Source organism: Puma concolor, chromosome A1 (genome assembly GCF_028749965.1).
Source record: "Puma concolor isolate L17-30 chromosome A1, mPumCon1.1.hap2, whole genome shotgun sequence".
NCBI classification, from domain to species: Eukaryota; Metazoa; Chordata; class Mammalia; order Carnivora; family Felidae; genus Puma; species Puma concolor.
This window is the reverse complement of record NC_141667.1, coordinates 44,339,036-44,365,663: the sequence shown is the minus strand read 5'-3', so window position 1 is coordinate 44,365,663 and position 26,628 is coordinate 44,339,036. Positions and strand designations below refer to the sequence as shown.

General features: G+C 44.7%; 1 protein-coding gene and 1 pseudogene across 4 annotated transcripts; one reads left to right on the top strand and one right to left on the bottom strand.

Moving 5' to 3' along the window:
• The first annotated feature begins 700 nt into the window (after positions 1 to 700).
• On the top strand, positions 701 to 26,412 carry SLC36A3 (solute carrier family 36 member 3). 4 transcript variants are annotated; one of them, XM_086697852.1, is made up of 10 exons: positions 701 to 1,580; positions 4,898 to 4,988; positions 7,680 to 7,768; positions 11,091 to 11,186; positions 16,003 to 16,087; positions 17,010 to 17,228; positions 19,121 to 19,219; positions 19,606 to 19,810; positions 22,708 to 22,813; positions 26,055 to 26,368. In XM_086697852.1, exons 1-10 carry the CDS (start codon positions 1,459 to 1,461, stop codon positions 26,173 to 26,175), a joined length of 1,233 nt encoding a protein of 410 aa, XP_086553978.1. In that variant the 5' UTR covers positions 701 to 1,458; the 3' UTR covers positions 26,176 to 26,368. The 4 variants fall into 4 exon arrangements, with proteins under 4 accessions (XP_086553978.1, XP_086554060.1, XP_086554149.1 ...); XM_086697934.1 differs by having other exon boundaries at positions 718 to 1,580; positions 22,708 to 22,877; positions 26,055 to 26,180; XM_086698023.1 differs by having other exon boundaries at positions 731 to 1,580; positions 19,606 to 19,772; positions 26,055 to 26,306.
• On the bottom strand, positions 11,047 to 13,275 carry LOC147584138 (rab9 effector protein with kelch motifs pseudogene; annotated as a pseudogene).
• Positions 26,413 to 26,628: the final 216 nt, after the last annotated feature.

Genomic DNA, 26,628 nt, shown 5'->3' with positions numbered 1-26,628 from the left:
TTCTCATCCAAACCAGAAAAGAGGCACTGTTGGTAATTATGTCCAGGCAATAAACACACACCAACACAGTCCTGGGCAAACCAGACATATGCCCACTCTACTCATCTCCCCTCTCCTCTGTGCATGCTGAGCCAGCCACATGGCCTTCCTACCATTCCCGAAACACCCAGGCCCTCTCCTGCCTCAGGACCTTTGTACTTACTCTTCCCTCTGCTTTAAGTTTCGCACCCAAGACATACATGAGGCATGCTCCCTCATCCCGTTCAGCCCTTTACCCAGGTGTCACTTTCTCAGTGAGGCTCTCTCTGACCACCCACTCTAGAATTGCAACCCCCCCAGGGTGCCTGGGTGGCTCAGTTGGTTAAGCATCTGACTCTTGATTTCGGCTCAGGTCATGATCCCACAATTTGTCAGTTTGAGCCCCATATCGGCTCTGTGCTGACAATGCAGAACCTGCTTGAGATTCTCTCTTTCCCCCCCTCTTTCTCCCCCACTCATGCATGCACACTCTCTCAAAATAAATAAACATTTTTTAAAACTTATTTAAAAAAAAAAAAGAATTGCAACCCTCCCCCCAGCCAGCCCTTCCCATTCCCCTTTACTGCATCATTTTTCTCTATAGTACTTATTACCAACAATACATACTTGACATATTTATTATCTGTCTCCTCACTAGACTGTAGTCCCATGAGGGCAGAGACTGTAGTATGTTTCTACTCTAATGTATTCCCAGCAGGCGGAACAGTGCCTAGTATATCTTAGATGCCCAATAGATATATCTTAATAGACAGATAGATATTATTGAATAAATGATTTTTTTTAAGTTTACTTTTGTACTCCATTCCAAATAGGCACAGTCCACACACCCTTCCTGTACAGGAATTCTGAGCAGGTAGCACTGGGGCCCAGGAAGAGCCACTCTTCACTCCCGCCCTGGGTTGGGCCACACCTGCATCCTGGGACTGCATCCTTATTGGCTGGGCAGCCTCCATTGTGAGGTAGCTCTGGCCTCCTCCTCGCAGAGGTAGATGGGCACGGAGCCTGGCCCCACATCAAGGCACCAGGACCTGCAGTCCAATGGTGCCTTCCTCCTCCCGGGCACACTGTTCACTTTGCCCTATAGTGTTAAGCGCTGAACTGGGAGGGACCGGAAGCCCGGAGGAGTCCTGGCGTGTGGCCGACCGATCGTGAAGGGCACTGAGGGTCATGCCGAGATGAGACTCTCATAAGTGCCCCCAAAGCCAGGTGAGGCCCAGTCAACATCAGCTTCTCCTGCCACCAGCGCTCCACTGATCCGCACACTTGGGCGTCAGTCTGGGTCAGGCACCCTCAGGAAACGGGAACCAGTGTCTTGGGCCTGCAGCCCTGGTTTCTCTGGAGAAAAACCCATGGGAGGCTGGTTCAAGGCTGTTACAGGCCTTTCCCCTGAGCTGCCACCCCCATCCCACCTTGTTGAAGATGTCACTGCTTGGAAGGGACTTCCACAGCTCCTTGGATGATGGGTCCAAGTCACTTTTGGAGAGGAACAGCAATGTCACTGCAGAGAACGTCCATCCTGCTGAGGAAGCCAGCGGCTTATCGTAAGTGGCTGTCCTGCCCTTCTAGATCTGAGGTCAAGCGCGGCTGCCTTCACAGCTCTGGGCCACATCCACCCACTTTTGTCTTCCTAACACCTGCACCCCCATGGAACAGGAGACGCATGGAGGAAACATGAAAGCAGAAACTAAGAAGGTTGATCCGTGCGGCTCTGGGTATTACATGTGCTTCCCGGTTGTCACCGAGAACCCAGATAGAGGAGCCATCCCCCGCATGAGCTTGATTCTAGGAACGCTTTTCTGTCGTAGGCTGGTTCCTCACCCTTCCAGTCTCCTCTGCTCTCCTCTCTTGCTACATCCACTAGTATTTATTCTCTCCCTCCTTCTCCCCTATAAACCCTCCTGGCCCCATGTCCCTACTTTCACTGCTATAAACTCAGACACATGGAACTTTTTCTTAGAACTTTATTGCCAGTTAGACTCTTATCTACTAATCAGATCAGATAATAACCTTGGGCATAATGAGGTTGTAAGTGACCATACCCAGTGTTGATAAGGATGTCAGGAAATGTCCTTCCTCTAGACCTTTTAGGAAGAATTAAGCTGGGACCTTTCCAGATAGCAATGTTGTATGTCAAATCCTAACACGTATTTATATAAAACATACAAATGCTACTCCTGAAACTAATACTACACTGTATGTTAACTAACTTGAATTTAAATAAATAAATTTAAAATAAACCATGCAAATACTTATTTGGTATATGCTTCCTTTGGAAGTACACACATGCACACACACACACACAACTGGCTGCAGTGGCTCCTTAGGGGTAAAAGAATTGGGAAACTGAGAGGCAGAGAGATTTATATGCACTATGTAAGGTTTCTTGGTTCTCGTTTTTGTTTTACCTTTTGAGTTTCCTACTGTGTGTTACTTAGGTATTTTTAAGTGTAGATATAAATAAGTATATCCTTTGATGGATAAATACCACTTCTAGGAATTTTTCCAAATGAGATAATAACACAAGTGTGCATGATAATTTTATTGAAGCACCAATGATAATATTGACAATTTGGAAACAATAGGAGATTATTTAAATAAAATGTGATACCTATATACACAGCCATTACAAGTGATGAAGAAAACCTATGTTGGTGGAAAGCGTGAAGGACACACTATTCATAAAATTAATATAGGATACAGTATTATAATGGCTCTCCTTGTGTAAACTTGAGTGCATTTCAAAACAGACACAAATGCCCAGAGGAATGTTAGCCAAAATACTAACAGTGGTTATTTCCAGTTAGTGAAATTTCACTATTTTGTTTTTATAAGGGCAATGTATCATTTTTCAAGGAAAAATAAAGTTATGCTTTTAAAAATCCCAACATGTATTTTATTCTCCAAGTCCCTGATCTAGGATGCTGTTAGCTAGGGCACATCATTTCTCCAAAAGTTGGTCTCACTTTTTCCAAGAGATCTGATTCAACTTGGACAAGATGCTGCCGTAGGAAAGAAATGGGAGATGGAAGGACGGAGGGCAGGAAGCGGGGAGACAGAGCACGCCTTTTGGAGACACTACTATCAAGTAATTGATGAAAGATAAAAAGTGGTGTTTTGTTTTGCTTTTTGCTTTGACATATTTTCCAATGATTGCAGTTATCAAGAAATAAAGTTTATAAAAATGGCCTCTTGGAAGTGAAAGTATAACAGGGCCCCCCCCCCCACCATCCTCAGGTGAATAGACTGAGCTAATGAAGACGCAAGAAGTCGGGGGGGGGGTGGTCCCAACCCTCTCCCAGGTCGGTATTGAACTGGCCCTGACTCCCTAACCACTGAGACAAAGACCTAGAGACATGAGCACAGTCTCTAAGGGACTAGCTGTGTGACCATGCTAGGCTGCCTCTAGACAGTTCCAAGACTGCACAAGGAGGTACCTCCAAAGGCCTCCTCAAGGCACCATATTCCACAAGGAAGGGACACGTTCACCTGCTTCAACCAGCCCTTTCTTATCTGTTTTCTATCCACCCAGCTCTACTTCCCCTTCAAGGAGGCCCTTCTAGCAGGTAGGCACCATAACGTCAGACCAAAGGTGGTAGTGTCGCTGATGAGGACGAGAATGGTGATGATGATGGTGGTGGTGATGGTGATGATGCCTCACATCTTAGAAGCACTTCACGATTCCAAGATTCATCATGTCATTACCTCTTCTGATTCTTAGCACTTCCCTGGGAGGTAGGCAGGGCAATAATTATTCCCTCTATCTTTCTTTTTTGGCAGATGAAGAAACAGAAATGTAAGCAGCTAAGGGTCTTTCCAAAGTAGTAACCAAATTTCATAGGTTAATGGCAGAGCTAGAACTCAGAAATCAGTGCTCCTTACCTCTGAGTTCATTGCTCTTGCACTCAGCTTTTCATTTCAGTTCCTTCTTGATTCTCTTCTCATGATCCTGCCCCACCTTCCACCCCCCCCCACCCCCCCACAGTGAATGGGTGGTACCTTAGCAGAAACTGCCAGCACAGGCATGGAGAGCATTTAGAACCCTGGTACCCAGCACCCTATGAGACACATAGTTAGCATTCTGTATGCACAATAACAATTGTTACTAAATTGCATCCAATGCAGAGCATGGAACAGTTCACAGGAATATTGGTTGAGTAAACGGATGAAGGAATGAACTAGAACCAGTAAATACTCCATATAGCAGGAGAAGGTATGTTTTTTTTTCTAGTGAATGAATTAATAAACTGGCACCAATAATTACTCTATAAATTAAGAAAATCATTAATTATTTCATTGTCCATCTAGATGCCAAGGCCTAGTAGGTCTCAATAAAAATTTTAGGGGCGCCTGGGTGGCTCAGTCGGTTAAGCGTCCGACTTCAACTCAGATCACGATCTCGCGGTCCGTGAGTTCAAGCCCCACGTCGGGCTCTGGGCTGATGGCTCGGAGCCTGGAGCCTGCTTCAGATTCTTTGTCTCCCTCTCTCTCTGCCCCTCCCCTGTTCATGCTCTGTCTCTGTGTCTCAAAAATAAATAAACGTTAAAAAAAATTTTTTTAAATTATTTTAGTGAATAAACTGAAAGAAATCATTAGATGAATTAATGAATAAACTGATACTAGGGGCTTATCCAGAATGGTAGCAATTGTCAACCTTTTCTTTCGAGCCTATTGTGGGTTAAGTATGTGTTGAGTCACCTAAACTAGCATCAGCCCTGGATCAGATGTTCCAGAGTTCACCTCATCGGGTTTTGTCCCTCCTCCCAAAGGGTGGCAGGTGCTGAAGATGCTGGAAGGAGCCTGAGCTTTGGATCACCTTTCCCACCCACTAACCCTCTTGTCTCCCCACTCTTCCCTACAGGAGAATGCAAACTTTGATCCATTTACTGAAATGCAACATTGGCACAGGACTCCTGGGGCTTCCCCTGGCCATGAAAAATGCTGGCTTATTGGTAAGAGGGGTCTGTGTGATGGAAACTAGGTTTACCCACTGTTTGGAGGGGGGAGGTAGTAGGCCCCTAAGGTCTTTGCACTGTTTATCAATGGGCAGTTTGGGGATACCCTCTGCAATAGGAAAGGTGCTTCTTGGCATCAATCCAGTGGAGTCAAATGGAGTGTGGCTGGAGGGGACAGGCCATTACTCTTTTTTGTCCCCCCAGTTTTATTGAGATATAAATAACACAGAGTACCCTATAAGTTTAAGGTGTACCACATAATGACACATATGTATATTGAAAAATGCTTACAATAAGTTTAGTTAACATCATCTCTTCATGTGTATGTATATATATTATATATCATCTATTTTGCAAATTTCAAGCAAGCGTACCATACACCTGTGTCAACCATGGTCATCATGTTGCACATTACATCCCCAGTACCTGTTTATCTCCTAACTGGAGGCTTGTACCTTTTGAACCCCTTCATACAACTCCCCCACCCCACTGCTATTCTTTTTTTTTTTTTTTTTTTTTTTTTTTTTTTTTTTTTTTTTTTGGGGACAGAGAGAGACAGAGCATGAACGGGGGAGGGGCAGAGAGAGAGGGAGACATAGAATCGGAAACAGGCTCCAGGCTCTGAGCCATCAGCCCAGAGCCCGACGCGGGGCTTGAACTCACGGACCGCGAGATCGTGACCTGGCTGAAGTCGGACGCTTAACGGACTGCGCCATCCAGGCGCCCCATCCCACTGCTATTCTTAAAGACCCACCATCCTCACACACTGGCACACAAGCTACTTTGCCACAGTCCTCCCCACTCCCTAGAACTATATCCAGCCCGTTTCACTCATTTACCTTAGTAGCCTGGTCCCTGCAGATACGTGAGTCTGAGCTCTTGTTTCACACCATTATAGTGGCTGTGAGAACATGGCTTGAGAGACGAGGATGATGAAGGCTTCACCAGTCCCCTGACACCCTGTGTCACCCCACCTCTGTCTCTTTGCTTATGCTGTTCCTTCTCCCTTGGTTCTGCCTTTCGAAATCTGCCTCCTCTGTGAAACTTTACTTTTTCCTATTAAAATTAATGCCACCTTCACCTTGTGTTTTTCTAGAACTTCTATCTACCTCACCTGGAATCCTTACAGCACTCACAAAGAGGAGACATAATTTTTTAGTATACCTACCTTCCTCACTTCCCTGAAAGCTCTGAGGGCAGGAACTTTCTGTGTATTTTTACACCTCCTCACAAAACCTGCTATAGAGACAGGAACACAGGAAGTCCCAATTCATGTCTATTGAATTGGCCAAGTATACGATCTCCTTTTAGATGATGCTAATTCCTCCTTCTCTCCCAAGCCTGGTTAGTGGTCCCCATGTCAAAAGAAGGCATATCAAGACCCTGGCTTCTTTTGATATGACTTCCAATCTGTCTCAGTTCCAACCCAGAGATGAGACTCTCCCCCTTTGAAATCCTCAGGGTTCTAGAACTTCTGAAGAGTATTATTACCACATGGCCCTCAGGCAAACTGCCTTTGTCCGTGTGGTATTTGCTGTTAGCTCTTTTATCCTCTGATTTTTGCCTCTCAAGAGTCATTAGATTATTTCTCCGCCCCCCCCCCCCAACTCCCATCAGAACTTCTGACCATGATTCATTTAAGAAATGCATATTGGGCACCTACTATGTGCATTCTTAGGTCCTCGGAATGTGCAAGTAAACGAGATCAAAGGAAGTCTCCCTTATACGGAGGCTAGTGAAATCTAGTGAATTCTAGTGAAATCTAGTGGTGTCCTTGATCTCTCATTTGTTTCTTTGTGATGTTACATCAGGTCATATCTATAAAGGCACAAGTGTCCAGCACAGAGGAGGTGAAAGAGTCCTTCTTTATGCCCTTCTGATCATATCTGGGAGATTAGAATTAACAATGAGCTAGCTCTGTTTTTTAATCTCATCACACAAATAAAAAATGGAAACTATGTGAGAGTAAGATTTTATTAGCTTGACTGTAGTAATCATTTTGCTATGTAGATGTATGTCAAATCATCATGTTGTACACCTTAAATATATACAATCTTTAAAAAAATAAAAGGATTAATGACAAATTAGACATACTGGGGCAAGGATTCTTGACTGCGGACAAGTTTGCACATACACCCCCTAAGACATTTACAGTGTCTAAGCTGTCACAACTCATGGGGAGAGAGCGTGCTACTGACACCTTGAATAGAGGCCAAGTAACATACTGAACACCCTACAATGCAAGCAGGGCCTCCACAACAAAGACTCACCTGGAAAATATCACTAATGCCCCTGTTGACAACTCTATGCTGGAGGAAGAGCACCCAGTCATAAGAGGAACCTGGGTCTTCAAGTATCTTGGAGGAGGTGAGGGCGGGGGTGTGAAAAAGGAATGAGGGATCTAGAAGGCAGAACTCAAGGCAGATGAGGAAAAGCATGGGCTGTCTGTGGAGGTGGTGGAATAGTCACGGGCAGTATCCTAGTAGAGATTGGGCGGCCACTTTGCAGTGATGCTAAGAAGTGTTCTAGAAGAACTAGAGTGTCTGGGAGCACAAGGACATTCAGGCAGGGACTTGCATCCCAGGGGCAGCTTTAGATGAGAGGGTCCCAACACCCAGACTGGGAGAGGGCCAGTTATAGGAATGATCAGTCTACAGCTCACTGTCCCCACTTCTTTATCCCTTCCAGGTGGGTCCCATCAGCCTGCTGGGCATTGGGGTCCTCACCGTGCACTGCATGGTCATCCTGTTGAACTGCGCCCATCACCTCAGTCAGAGGTGAGAATCCTGCTTCTCTCTCACCCCCGTGTCAGGCCCCATCTGTGTTAAGTTTCCTTTGACCACTGACCCGGTTGACCGGCCACTTCTCCAGCCACTGCACCTGCTGCCGTAGATTCTATAGAGCTGGTGGAGAGGATGATAAAGTCCCAACTGGAAACTCCTAAGTAAGTCCAGGCCCAGCTCTGCTAACCTGCTGGATGACTTTGTCAAGTTCCTGTACCCTTTGACCCTAACTATCCGTACCTGGCAAGATCAAAAGTGATAAAAGATGCCAGCATGCTCTAAACACTGCCATAAATATGCAAGATACTTAGGATGTCCTTCCTTCCTTCTTATCTCCTCCTGCCCAGCCTCCCCCAGCCCCAACACACACACCTTGTAAGGGTGATTTGTTCTAGGTACGCCTCTTTTGGGACACTTTAGTAAGCGCAAAAAGCATAGTTGAAATGAATAGTTCGCAGTGACCCCGGTCATTAATAAAGCATACATACACTACTCAGTGTTTACATATTTGAAATCTCAATGCAAAAAAAAAAAAAAAAAAATCCTGAAACAGAAGTCAAATACAATGAACACAAACAATGCGGAGAGTTTCGTATTTATAAACCAACAAGCCGAGGGTAATTAGTAATTCCTTACAGCCACCTGCCTGGTGGTTCTCTGCAGCACTTAGGGGCTCCCAAGATCAGAAACTCCCCCCAGGTCAGAGTAGAGAGAGACATCAACTGAAACTCCTCATAAAGCCAAATTATCAAACCCAAATAGGTGTATCTGGAGCATACATGAGTCACACCTAACTTGTAGGCCACTTTCCAGCTCGCAAAACACTTTTAAGAGCACTTAACTTATTCAGCAATTAAATGTATTGCCCAATTACACGTGCCGGGTACATGGCCAGAGCTTTAACGAGCCTTTTATTTACTCTTTACAGTAAACCTCTATGGCAGGCACTATTATTATTCCCATCTCACAGATGAGTAAACAGACTCGGTTGAGTTAAATGCCTGGCTCAGGGTCACATGGCAGAGCCGGTCTTCGAAGGCCGGTCTGATCTGACCCCACTCTAACCATTTTGCGTATCTTCTCTCCCCTCAAGCCTACTGGGACAATTATATCACCATGAAGGTTTCTGACACCTCAGCCATTCACGATAGCCTTTTTCTGATTTTTTTTATGACTTGTTTTTCTTTTTTTTTTTCTAATATAGAGGTGACAGACTGATGGCCTAAGAGCTTCCCAGTTTTTGATTTGTTTTGTTTTGGCCTGGAGATTTCACATTGGAAAAAAAAAAAAAGCAAATTCCACCTTCTCCTTGCCAATTAGACAATCTGGCACCTCCGGGGTCTCATTCCGTCATTTCTCAGGGGGCACCAAATCCCAAACAATCCCTCTTTGGGCGCCTGGGTGGCTCAGTTGATTAAGCATCTGACTTTGGCTCAGGTTGTGATCTCACGGTTTGTGAGTTCAAGTCCCGCTTCAGGTGACCCTGCTTCTCTCTCTCCCTCCCTCTCTCTTTCTCTCTGCCCCTCGCTCACTTGCACCCTCTCTCTCTCAAAAAAAAAATCACTTTCAGAACAGATGGTGGTATATGCTACTGTCTCCACTGTTCCCCCTTCTGGTGCACCAGCCCCTCTCACCATATTACTGATACCTGTCTGGCCCCATAGCTTTTGAATTTGTAACCCTCAGACTAATACGTTTGCCACTCCTATGCAGTGTGACCTCATTTGTATTTGGAATGCCAAGCACAATGAGCAATCATAAAAATAAGGATCGAGCCATGTTTCCAAAGCGTCTCCACATTCATCTGTCCCTGTTCCTTCCCCCAACCCCAGACTGCGTGTGAAAAACACTGAGGCTCAGAAGTCTAAAGAGACTTGCTCAAGGTCTCCTGGCCATCTGAGGGGGTGTGTTGGGATTTAAACCCAAGACCCAAGTCTCGGTCTCCTGCCTTCTCCCAGCTACTCCCCTCAGTCATGCAGTTAGCACTGGGGATCCGTTCCTTGGCTACCTGCTGCTCCCACTTGCTTAGAGATGGTTCCTCAGTAGGGCCTTCCCTGCCCTTAGGAAGGGCCACCTAGGGAAGAGGGATACGACAGACTGGAACTTGGGTGTCACATCCTACAGGGGTGCTGGGCAAAAGCCTAAGTACCACGTTTGCATGGGATCTGGTCTGAGGCAGGCACCTCAAATGTCCCAACATCCTCAGCAGTGGGAAGGAAGGAATAAAGTCTAGAAAAGACCATTACTGGCTTGGCCATACTCACACCCCTCTGCCCCTATTTCCTCCTCCCCCTAACTAGGTTTGCACACCTCACACCTTTCATGTCCCTGCTTTCCTGGTTTACAGACCTAAGTCAATGCACAGCTACTGTTAAGTTAAAATTTTTCTTTCACTTAAATATTAGTGTTTAAAGAGACAACTATAGGGGCGCCTGGGTGGCTCAGTCAGTGAAGCGTCCAACTTTGGCTCAGGTCATGATCTCACAATTCATGGGATCAAGCCCTGCATCGGGCTCTGTGCTGACAGCTCAGAGCCTGGAGCCTGCTTCGGATTCTGTGTCTCCTTCTCTCTCTGTACCTCCCCTGCTCACACTCTGTCTCTGTCTCTCTCTCAAAAATAAACATTAAAAATTTTTGTTTCGGGGCGCCTGGGTGGCGCAGTCGGTTAAGCGTCCGACTTCAGCCAGGTCACGATCTCGCGGTCCGTGAGTTTGAGCCCCGCGTCAGGCTCTGGGCTGATGGCTCAGAGCATGGAGCCTGTTTCCGATTCTGTGTCTCCCTCTCTCTCTGCCCCTCCCCCGTTCATGCTCTGTCTCTCTCTGTCCCAAAAATAAATAAACGTTGAAAAAAAAAAATTAAAAAAAAAAATTTTTTGTTTCAAAAACAACTACAAAAAAGAAGAAAAGGCAGACTCCTGAAAGCTTTTTTTTTTTTTATTTTTTTTTCAACGTTTTTATTTATTTTTGGGATAGAGAGAGACAGAGCATGAACGGGGGAGGGGCAGAGAGAGAGGGAGACACAGAATCGGAAACAGGCTCCAGGCTCCGAGCCATCAGCCCAGAGCCTGACGCGGGGCTCGAACTCACGGACCGTGAGATCGTGACCTGGCTGAAGTCGGAGGCTTAACCGACTGCGCCACCCAGGCACGCCTCCTGAAAGCTTTTAAAGTGTATTATAAAATATCTCAATACTATTACTGGGAAATTCCCAGGATGTTCCATGTTAACACACAAATGTATAATAATAACTCACTTTGGGAGTAAATTGCACCTTTAACAAAAACGGTTCCAGTTACACATTCTTGTCCTTTCCCTAGATGGCAAAAGACTTTTGTGAACTATGGAGAGGCCATGATGTACAGCCTAGAAACCTGCCCAAACGCCTGGCTGAGGACCCACTCGGCGTGGGGCAGGTACGACTCATTGTTGTCCTACTGGTAGTGGTGGGCGTGGTAATAACAATGATAATCCTCACCTGATCTTCCTTTATTTTTAGCTACACAGGGCTAGGTGAATATGTTCTTACAAACCACCAAACAACCCAGGGAACCTTCCCTGAGAACTCCAGCCCCATCTTGCTCTTCATCCAATACGTATCCACTGATACATCTAGTTAGTAAATATCCCTCTGGACTTTTTCTCCGCATGTGCATGAATATATGTGTGTGAGTGGAAATGTAGATTGCATTTTGCATTTTCTTTTACACTAATTAGAACATTTTTTTTTTTTTTTTTGGAAATTTGCTCTTTCATCTAACGACATGTCGCTAATTTCTCTCCATGCTGGGACATAGACATCTACCTGATTATATCTATTTTTTGTGACTTAATAAAAACGTGGGATTCGTTAGTCAACTACAGTCACAGTACAATCACTGTATATTTCCCCTTCCGTATTCATCCTGCCAAACACAAAAGGGAGCATGTATCAGTATGGCTTTCGTCATGTGAATCACCACCAGGGGTCACTCCTTGGTCGGTGGAATCCCCTTTCTGAGTATCACAGTTTACAACGACAGAATTTGAATCTTCTTTCTCAGAAGTCCCTGGCCATGGAATGACACACATGGAATGATCCAGTGGTCCAAGGGGGAGAAAACTGTCAAATTTAAGCAAGGTCCAGTGCTACTTTTCTATGTGATACTGATACATGGTATCCAGTGCTCCTGTGGGAGTCATCCCTCTAGGATATATAGAGCTGAGTGGGCCACACAGCCTCTGGGAGGTGCCCCAGTGGGACTTAGTTTCTACCACTTCCTGTCATTTATATCAAGACAATGGAGATCATCATAAAATTTGTCCCCTGCTAAGCTGCTATGGATGAAGAGCTTTGTCCGTGCTGCCACCACCACATGACCATGCCAGGGGGATGGAGGTTATCCAAGTGTCTCTGTCTGTGACCAAGTCACAGTGTTTGCCTTCAACATATGCAGCTTCACATCCCGCACGGGCTGGGCACATCTCTCTCTACCTGCAAAGACATACAGCTGGTTTCCGATGGCTATAGATGATGTGTGGAATGTTCTTGGGGATGGCAGGGGGCTGGTCACCTCTGGCATGGTCCAAGTCCTAGTTTCGGGATTCAGAACTTACAGGTAATTTTGATTTCCTGACTAGTCAGCACTTCCAAACACCCAGATGCTATGTATGAGGTGCCCAAGAGGGAGCAAAGCTGGCATGCTTGTAACAGGGCAAAAGGCCCTCCACGGTGGCTAAATCCCACTGGTATGTTCTCGGATCCATGGTGTGCACATCTGTGAAGCTCCTGTTTGGACCTGGCCCCCCAACAATGAAGACCTTCCCTCTCTTGGCATCACCAACTGGGGCTAAAGACGAGCAGCTGTAGCCAACCTGAGGACAGGAGCTGTCTCTAGGGGCGGTGGGGGAGGGGTGGTGTCATGGTGTACCATGTTGCTTTCCTGGGCTTGTCTCCAGGCTTCAACACTGGCATCAACTCCATGGCGTCCTGTGGCAGCTTAAGATGGTCCCAGGCTTACCTGATTATTTTTTAAGGTTCACAATGTTCCTCAGTGGGGATGTGTGCCATAGTTTCATTGAAGCCTTCCCTTAATGGTGAACATTCAGGCTGTCCCTTGCTTGATGAAAGTGCCTGGTACACAAGATGTTTTTCTGTGTCTTAGCTCCTCTGATCATCTCCACAACCTTGTAGGTAGGCAGGGTGGGTCTTTATTGTCCTGGAAATATGAGATGACCAAGGCTCATAAGGAAAAAAAATAACACGTCCACAAATAGATATAAGATAGTGGTTGTGCAGAAATTCGACCCAAACCTAACATTTCAGCCTTTCCCAGCAGAGCCCTTCAGGAGGTAGTGAGTCAGTATTGTGGCTGCCAAGATCCCTTCTTCAGTCCCTCTCTTGGGACTCTCAGTAGGTCATCGGTCTCTTGACCAGGAGTCACTCTAATGATCAGACAGGTGAGGTCATGGGGCAGTAATAATGAATGACTCACAATTGCTCATCCTTTCTCACCAAGATTTATGTTTCTGATGACACCCCAAATAAAACTTTCGAGTAAGAAGCGTCCTTAGAGACCATCGTATCCAGGCAATTCAATGGAGGAACATAAAGCCCAGATAGGGCAATAAAAGTGCCCAATGTTACCTAGGAATTTAGTGGCAGAGCAAGAACTAGAATCCAGAACACCTAGCTTCCACCCATTCCATGCACCATTTCTCTAGAGCCCCAGTAACTGCAAAAGAGTTGGGAAAATGTCTTAAGCAATGATTTGTAATTTTTCGTGTGCAAAAGGGATACCTAGGAACTTGATGTAGGCAACAATCGTCAATGGATGCTCAAGCCATAAGGTGAGAGGTAACTGGGAAACTTTATAAAGACTACACTGACACCACCTGGTCCCAGGTATTAATCTTAGCATCTCATGTTTAGAAATGAGATAACCAGACACAATGTGTCTTATAATGGGATATAGTGGGGACCTGGAAATATGCTTAGCAGAGCAATAAAGAAAGACTCTCAATCTAGTCAAGCTGCTAGATCTAATATCAGTTCACAGGAAACACAGGGGATGGAGAAATATGATAACTGACATTATGAAGAAGTCATCAACCAAATCTAGTAAGTGAAACATACTATAGGATAAATTCTCTGGTGTCTTCAACCCCCACCAAAAACTTAAAAGTTACAAGGAATAAAAGAAAGCAGAACAAAGGGAATATAGCGGTTCTAAAAACTTAAGAGACATAGTAACGAAATGCAATGTATAGACTTGTTTAGAAATCAGACGGAAGGGGCGCCTGGGTGGCTCAGTCAGTTAAACGTCTGGCTCTTGATTTTGGCTCAGGTCATGATGTCATGGTTTGTGAGACCAAGGCCCACATCAGCCTCCAGTTCTACTTGCCCTTCTACCACTCAAGTTCTCTCTCTCTCTCTCTCGTTTTCTCTCTCTCTCTCCAAAAAATAAATGAATAAATCAGCGGTAAAATAGATTGTTTTGAGGCAATTGGAGAAATCTGAATGTGGGCTGTTATTAAATGACATAAAGAAATTATTATTAATTTTGCAAGTGATGATAATGGCACATTGGATATGAATATATATATATATATATATTTTTTTTTTAAGTCCTTGTCCATAAGAGCTGCATATGGAATTATTTACAGATGAAGTGCCTTAAGTTCTCTAGTTTGCTACAAATACTCCAACAAAATAAGCATGTGTGTGGTAGGGGTAAAGGGATAGATGGAAGAGGACTGGCAAAAAATTAATAAGTATTGAAGCTGGAAGGGGCACACGAGGAGTCAGTGGATTATTGTCATTGCTTTTGCACGTGTTTGAAAATTTCCATAATAAAGAGAGAGAGAACATCTCTGTTCTGGTCTCCCATGATGCCACCGAGCTTCTGATTTGATAAGCTGATATGAGAGCCAGGAATCTGTATTTTTTGCGTAAACCTCAGGCAATTCTGATACAATTGGTATTACAGAGCAGCTTTGCAAACCACTGCTCTAAACTGATCTAAGGTCCGCAGCCATCCCACGCTTAACGCATCTCCAAATTTGGGACAATTGAAGAATCCAAAAAGAGTAATAACAATAAAAGATTATGATACATTACATTTAAAAAATTAACGTGCAGCTTTTTGTGATACAAAATAAGAGGAAGAATGTATCTTTCTTAAATGCCAACTGATGAATTTAGAAAAAATGAGAGTTAGAAAAACATCACCATGCAACCACTGATAAAATAGTTGATTCAGACAAGGATCATCAATGACCATTAAGACCCTTTGGTTTGAGAGGAAGGGGATATTCATATACCACGTCGGTTTTACCTCTGGATTATAACAAGAGAAATGTACATCTACAATGGACAGGTCTGATGGCCTTCACCACAGTGGAGCCACAGGATACCATGTGGTTTCCAATATGATGGAAAAAGTACAAAATATCCCTAATGTGTTATGCTTGCAAAAATACTTACCTGAATCTAATCATGAGGAAACAATCCTCCAAGTCCACAGTGTGGACCATTCTACAACACAATTGGCCTGGACTGTTCTCCAAAAGCCAATGTCACGGAAAACCAAAAAATGTGCGTGTTCTATGTGGATAACCACTAGAAACAAAACCACATGCAATATGTAAACCATGATTAGATCCTGAATCCAAAAAATAACTAACAGCTATAAAAGACATTTTGGAGATAATTGAGCTATTTAAATTATGGACTATGTATTTGAGGATATTGAAGTTGATTTTCTGGATATTATGATCTTAAGAGGAATATGCTGAGAGAGTCAAGGTTGAAGTGTTAGGATATCGGCAATTGACTTTCAAATGGTTCTGGAAAAAACTGCGTGTGTGAGTGTGTGTCTGTGTGTGTGTGTGTGTGAGTGTGTGTCTGTGTGTGTGTGTGAGTGTGTGTCTGTGTGTGTGTGTGTCTGTGTGTGTGTGTGTGTGTGTGTGTGTGTGTGTGTTTGGATGAATACATACATTCATATACACATACATATTTATATAACGCAGTTAAGGCCAAATTTAACAAGTGGTATATTTAGTTTAAAGGATATATGAGTGTCCATTATACCTGTCTCTCAATTGTTTCTGTGAACTTGAAAATTTCCAAAAATAAAAAAATGTAGGAAAATATCACAAATAACAACAGAAATGATCGCTTCAAAAAATAAAAATGAGTGCATTTTAAAAAGTAATTTGTTTTCTCTCTCTGTCTCTTCTTTTGTGGCTCAGGTACACTGTCAGCTTCTTACTAATCACCACCCAACTGGGATTCTGCAGTGTTTATTTTATGTTTATGGCAGACAATTTACAACAGGTAAAGAAGCTTCTTCTGGCCAGAGTGGGAGAAAAACAGACATCCCTAAGGCTTCTTTAGCAAAAGCATAGTGTTCGGATCATGGGAGAAAAGTGGCTGCATTTCTACTCCCCGATCAGACTACTTGGGAGTTCTCTCAGTCCTGGGAATCACTTTTGTAAAGGATTATTGAGAAGCCAAAGCAACATCTGAGGAGTGTAACCACGATGGAGGGAGAGGCTTGCAATTATGTCCAATCAAAAATAATTGAGAATTTGTAGCCTGAAACGTGTTGGTGAGATTCACTTCAGGTATGGCAGGGTTGTCACACAGAAGGTGACTAAATATAAGACAAGCAAGCTGCAATCTTGCCCTCATTGCATTCCCAGGAGGCATTATGAATCAGTCACAGCATTCTTTCTTGGCTTCATGGGCTAGAGGGAGCATAATCAGTTTTGCGCAAACAGCCAAGTATGTTAGGTGAAATAGTCAAGAAGGTAGATTCCACTCAGTATTCAGAGCTCTCTGGCTTTTAGGGCTCTCTTAAGTTAAAGAAGATATTCTTGTGTTATCAACTCCTGTTCTCTGGGTGAATGAAAGGAAACCATGTGGCAGGAAAGAAGAGGTTGAGTTAGATCACAAAAGGACCCTTCAGCTTTGAGATCTTAAGATTCTAAGGATTTCCTATTGTGACAGTCACGGGCACTACAGGTGAGGTTACCAGATTTGACAAATAAAAATATACAACACACAGTTAAATTGGAATTTCAGATACGCAGCAAATATTTTTTATTTTTTTACTATGAGTATGTCCTATGGAATATTTGGGACATCCTTTTACTAAAAAGCTATTTGTTTATTATCTGAAGTTGAAACTTCACTGGGCATCCTGTGTTTAATCTGGCAACTCTAAATACACTGCCCCTCATTGTGTCTACATCAGATGGTTGAAGAAGCCCACATGACGTCCAACAACTGCCAACCCAGGAAGTTCCTGGTGCTGGCCCCGATCCTGGACATCCGCTTCTACATGCTGACAATCCTGCCCTTCCTGATGCTGTTGGTGTTTATCCAGAACCTCAAGCTGCTGTCCATCTTCTCATCGCTGGCCAACATCACCACGCTGGGGAGCATGGCTCTGATCTTTGAGTATATCGTTCAGGTCTGTGCCTGAAACCACTGCAGGAGGGGGTTGTGAGACACCTGGGGAAGGTGAGTACCATTATGGGCAGGTGAAGGTGAGGAAGGCAACCTGCTCCGAGCAGCCTCTGCTAAAGGGACATGTGTGAACACTTCTGCCCCACGAGCTGTAAAAGCTAGTCATCATCTTCGTCATGGTCGTCGTCGTCACACTGGGTAACAGTGAGTCATTCAACAATTAGTTATTGAACGCCTTCTGTGATCCAGGCATTGTGCAAATGGGGCTGGGATTCACTGGTAAGCGAAACTGATGGGGCTACCTGCCTTCATGGAGGTTACATTCATTGACGGAGATAAACCTCAACAAATAACCAACAAAAATTGTAACAATGGTAGGTTGACAAGGGACGCATATATGATAAAGAAATTTTCTTTCCTTGGTGCCAGGTTCTTTACATGTATTAACTCATTGACTCTTTATGACGATACTATTTTGCAAGTACTACCCTTATCCTCAGTGTACAGACAAGGAAACTGATAAACTGAAAGTAATTTTTTTGCGAATTCCAACCAGTTTACCTCCCAAGCCCATGCTTTGCTATTAACACAGGCCCTGAAATTCTACCATTATAGCTTCATTTCTTTGAATCGGAAAGTCTTTGGGGCTATGTTACTTTCTTATTGCTGCTGTAACAAATCATCACAGATCTAGCCATTCAAAACAACGCAAATTTATCTTAGAGTTCTGTAGGTCTCACTGGAATAAAATCAAGGTGTCAGCCCGACTGGGTTTCTTTCTGGAAGCTTATGGGGAGAATCTGTTTTCTGGCCTGCTCCAGCTTCTAAAGGCTGTCCACATGCCTTGGGCTCATGGCCCCCTTCCTTCTCCAAAGCTAGGAATGTAAGGCTGAATCTTTCCCCTGCCACCATCTCTCTAGTTCTGTCTTCTGATTCCCTTTTCCACTTTTAAAGACCCTTGTGATTACATTGTACCCACGCAGATCATCCAGGATAATCTCTTTATTTCAAGGTCAGCTGATTAGCAACCTTAATTCGGTCTGAAAACTTAATGCTCCCTTGCCATGTAATGTAACATATTCAGAGTTTCCAGGGACTAGGATATAGACATCTTTGGGAAAGAGCCACTGTTCTGCCCGTCACAGGAGTCTATTGAATAATCATTCCCACTGCACCTGAACCAGCTACTAGACTGCACAGCCCTGGGAGCAGTGGTGAGAAAGAGGCGTTGGAGAACGTGAAGACAGGAGACCTGAATTCTTATCTGGGTCATGCCCCTAACTTGCAGAATAGCCTCGGGCAACTCCCTTCCCCTCCCTCGCTCCCACTTTCCCCACATGTAAAGATGTGGGAAATCAAAATGTGGTAAATATAGACAATGTATTCCTTAAGAAGGAATGAACTTCTGATCTGTACTACAACATGAATGAACTTTAAAGACACCGGGCTCAGCGAAATAAGCCAGTCACAAAAAGACAGATACATGATTTCACTTATATGAGGTGATGGGGGCGAGTGCAGCTGGGCAATAGGGGGTTACTATTTCATGAATAATACAAAGTTTAAGTTTGGGAGGATAAAAAAGTTCTGGAGATGGGTGGTGATGACAGTTGTAGCTCAGTGGGAAGGTACTTAATACCGCTGGATTGTACCCTTACATGTTTATAAAATGGTAAATTTTAGGCCATATGTAATTTACTACAATAAAAAATAAAGAACTTCTTTTAAAAACAGGAAGGCTGATTCATCTCTAGCTGTCTCTAGCTACCGTGTCTCTGTTGATGACACGTATGGCCCAGCTTTCTACCAGCTTTCTATCAACTCTCTACCAGGCAACGTTTGGGGATGACGTCCATGCCATGGCAAAACGAAGGTCCTTCTTCTACTTCCTTTCAGGAGATTCCAGATCCCAGCAACCTCCCCTTGATGGCAAGCTGGAAGACCTTCCTGCTGTTCTTTGGTACAGCCATCTTCACATTTGAAGGTGTTGGTATGGTAAGATGGATGAGGGCTCTGCGTGGCTGGTCCCTGTTGCCCTCTAGGGAAGCCAGCTTTTCCAGATATCCAGAAGTATTTATGAAGTGCAGAATGTGATCTTCTCCTGATGGGAGGGAAAATCAGGACCCACCCGCTGGGCACCAACTGCTCCATGCACCACACTAAGCCTTGAAGACTGAATGTGAATCTACTCACTAGCCTAGATGGAGTAGGGCACTCCTGGCCATAGAAAATAGAAAATTAAAAGGGGTGTGGCCCTTCTTGACCCTGGGCCACCTGGAAAAGGATGTCTGTGTCTGTGGGGGAACCCTACTCCTTCACAAGGTGCCACATTTCTTACTCCTTTTTTTTTTTCTTTCTTTCTCAATCTCCTTTCCCCTCAGGTCTTGCCTCTCAAAAATCAGATGAGGGATCCACAGCAGTTTCCTTTTGTTCTGTACTTGGGGATGTCCCTTGTCATCACCCTCTACATCTGCCTGGGGACACTGGGCTACATGAAGTTTGGGTCAAGCACCCAAGCCAGCATCACCCTCAACTTGCCCAACTGCTGGTACGCCCATCCTTGCCTGCCTGGGGGGAGAAGGGGAGGTGAGTCACGGGATCTGAGCCTCAGCAACAGAACATGGCATCCCCTAGGGTTATCGTTAGCACCAGATATTAACTGCTAATATTAGTATTATAATAACAGGTAGGTGTGATAATCCAGACATTGTACGTTGTCCCATTGAGTCCTCACAACAGCCCTACGAGTTACCATTATCATCAGCTCCGTTTAATGGATGAGGAAGTTGCTCTTTGGAGAGGCTGTGTGCAACTTCCCCAGCTCACAATGTGTGTGAGAAGCTGAAACTTGAAACTGAATCTGTCCGACTCTGTGGTTTAAAGACCCTAAAATGAAACGATCTGGGAGTGTTTGGGAAACACAAACAGCAACAACAAAAAGTATAACTCCGAAACGATGACTGGGGGTCCTGCCCACGGATCACTACTCAGGCCCCCGGTTCCAGAAATGGGCCTAGGCTGCCATTGCTGTGCTCCAGTGGGGATTTAGTTTTGGAGTTTTTACATTTGATCGCTCATTTATTTATGCATGCGTTCATTCATTCTTCCAGGTACCAATCTGGGGGGGGGGGGGGCTGGCACATAGCATCATCGAGTGTGAGCTATCCTCATTATTCCGGCACTGTAGTGAGTGCATTGTGACTAGGCAGTCAGTATAGCCAGGCGTTTCACAGCAAAGGTTTCAAAACTAAGTAAAGGAATTTGCATCCTGGTTCTTATGTGACCCTGGACAAGCTGCCTCATCTTGCAGACCTCATTCCCATCCTCAGTAAAATGAGGATAATACTAATGCCTATTTGTCTAGGCTTGGTTATGCTCCAGTAATAAACAACTCCAAAATCTCCGTGGCTGAATACACACACACGCTTGATTCTATGCTCAAGTTGCCCGCCCCTTACGGGGTGGCTGGGGCTCAGCTCTGCACCATCCCCTCCCCAGGACACAGAATGCTGAGACAGCCACTCCCTGAAACGTTGCCATGGCAGAATGCAGTGAATCATGCCCTTCACCATGGAGCTGCTAAAGGTTCCCTGGGAAGTGACATACATCTCTTCTGCTTGCACTTCCTTGGTCAAAACAGCTCCCAGGGCCACACCTCACTCCCGGGGGCGAAGAAGTGAAATTCTACCAGTTGTCTGGAAGAACTGGAAGCACTGGTGAACAGCAGAAACAAATGACTGTCACATGATCTCGAAGAGTGATTGTGAGGATTAACTGGCTTAATGCACATAAAATGCTTAGAAAAGCATCTGGCACAGAGTAAGTACTCATCGAGTATTAGCTACGATCATCGCTGTGTCTTCCCACAGCCTTGTTCTTTCATGGGGAGCAGAATGACGGGGCATTCATTTCCCACAAGGCCACAGTTGTAAAATGAGACAAATATCACCAGCCCACCCACCTCATTGTGCGGTGGTGGAATAAGGCATGGGATAATAATATGGGATTTCTTTGAAGTCACGACTTACATTACACCAGTAAGACATCATTCTAATACTCTGTTCCTGGTCAGGGCAGTTCGGGCTGCCGCTAGCTACATTGGGCAGGGCACTTTCCTTACGGGGACCTCGGCTGGAAAACGTAGCCCATGAGCACGTCACACCTGCTCTGAACCTGGCTGGCCTTCAGCTTCCCCAGAGGAGCCTTAGACAAGTACCCCTTCCCAATAAGAGAAAGACCCACAGCCCAAGAAAACGATGGGCATGAGCACACAGTTCACAGGCAGATTTTTTAAATAGCATTTTATACATTTGAAAAGATCATTTGTTTCCTTCATAATAACAGAAATGCCAGGGGAAAAAAAAAAACCAGAATGGCAAAGACCAGCACACATTCACAGGCTGTGTTTTGGCAAGGATGTGGGGAAGCAAGTACTTCTATACGCTAGGACAACACAGGGGCAGTATGTCAGTAGCTCTCAAAAGTTTAAATCGCATATACTTTTAGCCAGCATTTATACTTTTCAGGTTGTATGCTAAATGTGCATAGATATCTGTGTGCAAGGGTATACTTCCCAGCATTCTTTACCAGCAAAAGACGGGGAATAATCTAAATATCCATGATTTGAAGACTCGTCAAAAAAATTATAGTATATGCTGTAGGAATACCAAGCATCTATTAAATAGAAGCCACATCTGTGTGGACTACTAGGAAACAATCTCCGAGGGGTGCCTGCGTGGCTCAGTGGGGTTAAGCGTCTCTTGATCTCAGCTCAGGTCATGGCCTCCCAGGTCGTGGGACTGAGCCCCATATAGGGCTCTGTGCAAATGGTGCAGAGCCTACTTGGGATTCTCTCTCTCCTTCTCTCTGCCCCTCCCCCGCTTGTGCAGAGTCTGCTTGGGATTCTTTCTCTCTCTGTCTCTCAAAATAAACAAATAAAATTTAGAAAAAAGAAAGAAAGCAATCTCCAAGAAATATCTAATGAACAAAAACGGAGCTTAGCATTATATAGAGGATGCGACCACGTGTGTATAAGCGTGTATACGTTTGGTATAAGCTTGTATATACACTGATTATTTCTGAAAGAGCTACAAGAAAACTGTTAGAGGAGTTGTCTACGGAAAGAAAAACTGGAGGCTGGGAGTTAAGGGTGGGAGGGAAGCTTTTCACTGCATGACTTTTGAACTAGAAACTTTATACAGATACACTTTTTTTAAGAAGTGTATTTTTAAGAATAAAAGTGTATTTTTTAAGAATAAAAGGCACAGATTCCTGAGCCGTAGGCCAGCTGAATCAGAATCTCCAGGAACGTGCACTTTTAGAAGCTTCCCAGGTGGCTCTAATGGCGGGTCGAGCCCGAGTCAATGGAAGTTAGCCAGTTCGGTGACTCAGTGACAAGGTACCAGCTTCTGAGCAATGAGCGAGTCTTGAATGGCCCTTCCCAGAGCCACATTACATTTCACGTCCTATCCATCTCTCTGCAGGCTGTATCAGTCGGTTAAGCTGCTCTACTCCATTGGCATCTTCTTCACCTACGCCCTCCAGTTCCACGTCCCGGCCGACATCATCCTCCCCTTCGCCGTCTCCCAGGTGTCAGAGAGGTGGACGCTGTTTGTAGACCTGTCTGTCCGCATAGCCTTGGTCTGTCTGACCTGTGAGTAGGATAAAAGGGCACCCTTTGCCCAAAGCTGTGCCTGTGAGCCACACTGGCGTCTGTCCCACTATCACTGGCTCTGCCACTTACCTTCTTTGCGACCTTGTGCAAGACACTTCGCCTCCCTGAACCTCAACTTTCCACCTGAAAAACGGGCTTACTAGAACCATCACATGTTGCAGACATCTCTGCTGCCTACACATGGAAAGTAGACACTGGCTGATTTACGGGAGAAAAAAAAAATACCATTCATTCAATCACGCTCCTATATGCCTGCTGTATGTATGCCAGGCACCATACTGACATTGTCGAATACTCATGACTGCTTAGCGACGTAATATCACCGACAGGAGGAACTGTGGCCCAGAGAAGTTGGGTGACACACTCAGATCACAGAGCTGCTAAGTGACAGAGCTGGGGTTTGAGCCACAGGTCGTGTAGCACCTAAGTCTGTTTTCCATCACGTGCCATATTCCTTCCTATCCTAAATTAAGATCGAGGCACTTATCTAGAGTGGTGTTGAACTGCAGGGGAAAACAAGAGGCTGATTTGTTATAGTCTTAGCGATCATTTTTGGGGTGCAATCTTTTCTCCTCTCCCCCTCCGATCTTCCTTCCTTAATGCTTCCTTCCATTCATTTATTCACTCTTTCATCCTACATTAGGCGCTGTTGTAGATGTTTGGGAAACATCATGAACAGGCTGGGGAATGTTTTCTCTGAAGCATGTCCAGAGAAAGGAAATGAGAAAAGGTGCCCCGTGAGGAAAGGGAAAAAGAACTAGGGATGTTTTTCCTAGAGAAGCAAAGCCTTGGGGAATTTCTGTATCTGTCCTTAAGGAATATCTGTCTTTAAACACCTGTGGGATACTGTGCAAGAGAGAGAGAAAATGAAGTCTTAAAGACTCCAGGAGTCAGAGTTTAAAGTTGAGGAAATCCAGTCTCGGTTCAGGGTCAGGAGAAATTGTGTAATTCTAGGAGCCTTCTAGCAGAAGAATATGCTATCCGATGTTACGCTTCACATAAATGGAGTTCTATTGGCAGAAACAGCACTCCTGCTCGATTTAAGGTATCACAGAGTTTCCAGTATGTACCCAGGACATTTGGGCCCTGTAGCTCTATTGTTTTGAGATCATTCCTAGTAGGAATGGTCTAAGTTGAAGAGAAAAACTGAGGCCACTTGAGATCAGGGAAGGCAGTGCTAGACAGAGCTGACCTTCTAATGATATGCACTGCTTCTGTTATACCATGGGTGACCACTTCCTCTTCCTTTATTCATCTGTCAGTTCCATTATTCCTTATTCATTCAACAGTCATTTGTTGAGCACCTACTATTGTGCTAGGCACCCGGGATACAATAATGAATAATAAAGCAGACATGGCGCCTGCCCTCATGAGGCTTACCATCGAGTAAGAAACATATGCAAGGAAATAATTATACTGCATTGTGATCAGTGTTAAGAGGGTACATAATGATGTAACATATGATGGTTAAGATCATAAGAGGAGGATGCCCTAAAAGCACACAAAGGTCCTATGCTTTAGCCTAGGCCAGGTCAGGAAGTCCTCTCCGGGGGAATGATGGTTCAGTTAAGACCTAAGAGACAAGTAGGAGGTAGAGGAGGAGTAAAGAATGTACCACGTGTAGGAAGCACGCTATGCACAGATCTGAGGTAAGTACTTATGGCCTCTTTGGAGAACTAAAAGCAGCGGGGAGTGATAAGACACAAAGCCTGAGGATCTGGAAGGGCCCAAGTCATCAGGGACCTTGTGCTAAGGAGACTGGGCAACGGGGAACCGCGAAAGATCTGTGAGCAGTGGGTTGGCATGACCAGATATGAACCTTCTAGAGAACTCCTGCAGTCTATCTTGCATTATAGCTTTACTATAACATATTTTCTCTGCCCTGTCAGTGTGAGCTCTCTGGGAGGACACTGAGCTTTCTCTGTGCCTTCTCCAGTAAGCAATTTATCAAATACCTGAGGAGGGAAAACTGGACAGGACCATCCCATCAGAGGGGTGATGAATTCTCACCTGCAAGAGTTGATGAGTCTCTCTCATTCTCTGTTTGGATGTGTTGCAGCAATTTCAGAAAGAGGTGATGTTTTCTTCAGATCCAGGAAGCTAGTATGGGTGCTTCCCAGGGCAGTTTTTTCCCTAATTTGTTCATAGGAAAATCATATGGTTGTACAAAGTGAAGTCACATGAATTGTATGTTTGTTCATTCAAACATTATTGAAATTGGACTCGCCTGGAGGAAGAGAAAGAATGAAAGAGAAGAGAAGAGGAGGGAGCAGACAGCCTAAGGCTGTTTTATGTTCTTTTTAATTTACCAGGATCCTTCTAGGAGTAGGGAAACAAGTGGTTGAGATTCTGACAACAAATCCATCTCTCATTTTTTATTCATTCTTGCTTCTAGACAGTAGCTGTGTTTTGTAGAGTAGTATAGATTCACAGTAGATTCAGTGTCTGAGTAAGAGTCAAACGTTTATTGAGCACTTACTATATACCAAGTTCTTTCATATACAAGGGAGGCAGCATAGTGGAGCAGAAAGAGGCTTAGATAGGCATTTCAATGGATTCTCATCTCAGAGAATGTATGACCTTGGCCACATCTCATTCCCTCTAGACCTCTAGATTTCCCCATCTCTTTAATGAGAACGTAATAATAGATAAGTGGTAGAGGAGACTTTCTAACAACTATGATATGTGAAAAACCCAAAGGAGGGGTGCCACCCAGGTGCCTGGGTGGCTTAGTCAGTGAAGTGTCAGACTCTTGATTTCAGCTCAGGTCAAGATCTCACAGTTCATGGGCTCAAACCCCGTGCCGAGCTCCACGCTGACAGCATGGAGCCTGTTTGGGATTCTCTCTCTCTCTTCCACTTGTGCTCTCTCTTGCTTAAAATAAATAGATAAGCTTTAAAAAAAATAAAAGGAGAGCACCTACATTGGTCTTTAAAACAGAGGTGGGAGTCCAGAGCCACAGTGCCTGACCTACTGTTCACGTCCTCGATGGGATCTTTTCCCACTATTCCCATTTTCCCATCATTTCCCACCATCATTTCCCAAAATGCTCGGTCAGGCATCTGTGGGGCTATCAGGCTCCAAAGAAATGGTTTGTTTCTGAGCTCCCTTCTTGCAGGAACACTCAGTGATTCTAAATTTCTTCTCTCGTTGCAGGTGTCTCAGCCATCCTCATCCCCCGCCTGGACCTGGTCATCTCCTTTGTGGGCTCTGTGAGCAGCAGCGCCCTGGCCCTCATCATCCCGCCCCTCCTGGAGCTCATCACCTTTTATCCTGAAGACATGAGCTGTGTCACCATTGCAAAGGACATCATGATCAGCATCCTGGGCCTTTTGGGGTGTGTATTCGGGACATACCAAGCCCTCTATGAGTTGATCCAACCCATCGGCCATTCCGTAGCCAACGCCACAGGTGTCTATGCATAATTATCTATTTTTATTCTAATCGCTCTCCCCTCCTCCCACCCCCAACTTGACTTCCGTTGTGGATGTTATATACGTTCGTCAAACCCCAACATCTCTATATTAATTAGCGGCATCTTTATCTTTCCAGGAGAAATGGACCTGACACAAGTCAGTACTCATACCCCTCAGGGTATGCCTTTTTTGGTTTGGGATTGCTTCGGAGGTCTTTTGTACCTATGAACCAAACCCTCATCCGACCGTTTGTACCATCAGCCTCATTTACTGGGAAAAGGAATGCCATTCACTCATGACATTCCTGGAATCAG

Bases quoted from the DNA above. Each gene is read 5' to 3' on its own strand.
- SLC36A3 (XM_025923588.2), top strand. From the start codon at position 1,459: ATGTCACTGCTTGGAAGGGACTTCCACAGCTCCTTGGATGATGGGTCC. The intron at 1,581-4,897 runs GTAAGTGGCTGT...TCTTCCCTACAG, and splicing joins GAGGAAGCCAGCGGCTTATC to GAGAATGCAAACTTTGATCC. The intron at 11,187-16,002 runs GTACGACTCATT...TTTGTGGCTCAG, and splicing joins ACCCACTCGGCGTGGGGCAG to GTACACTGTCAGCTTCTTAC.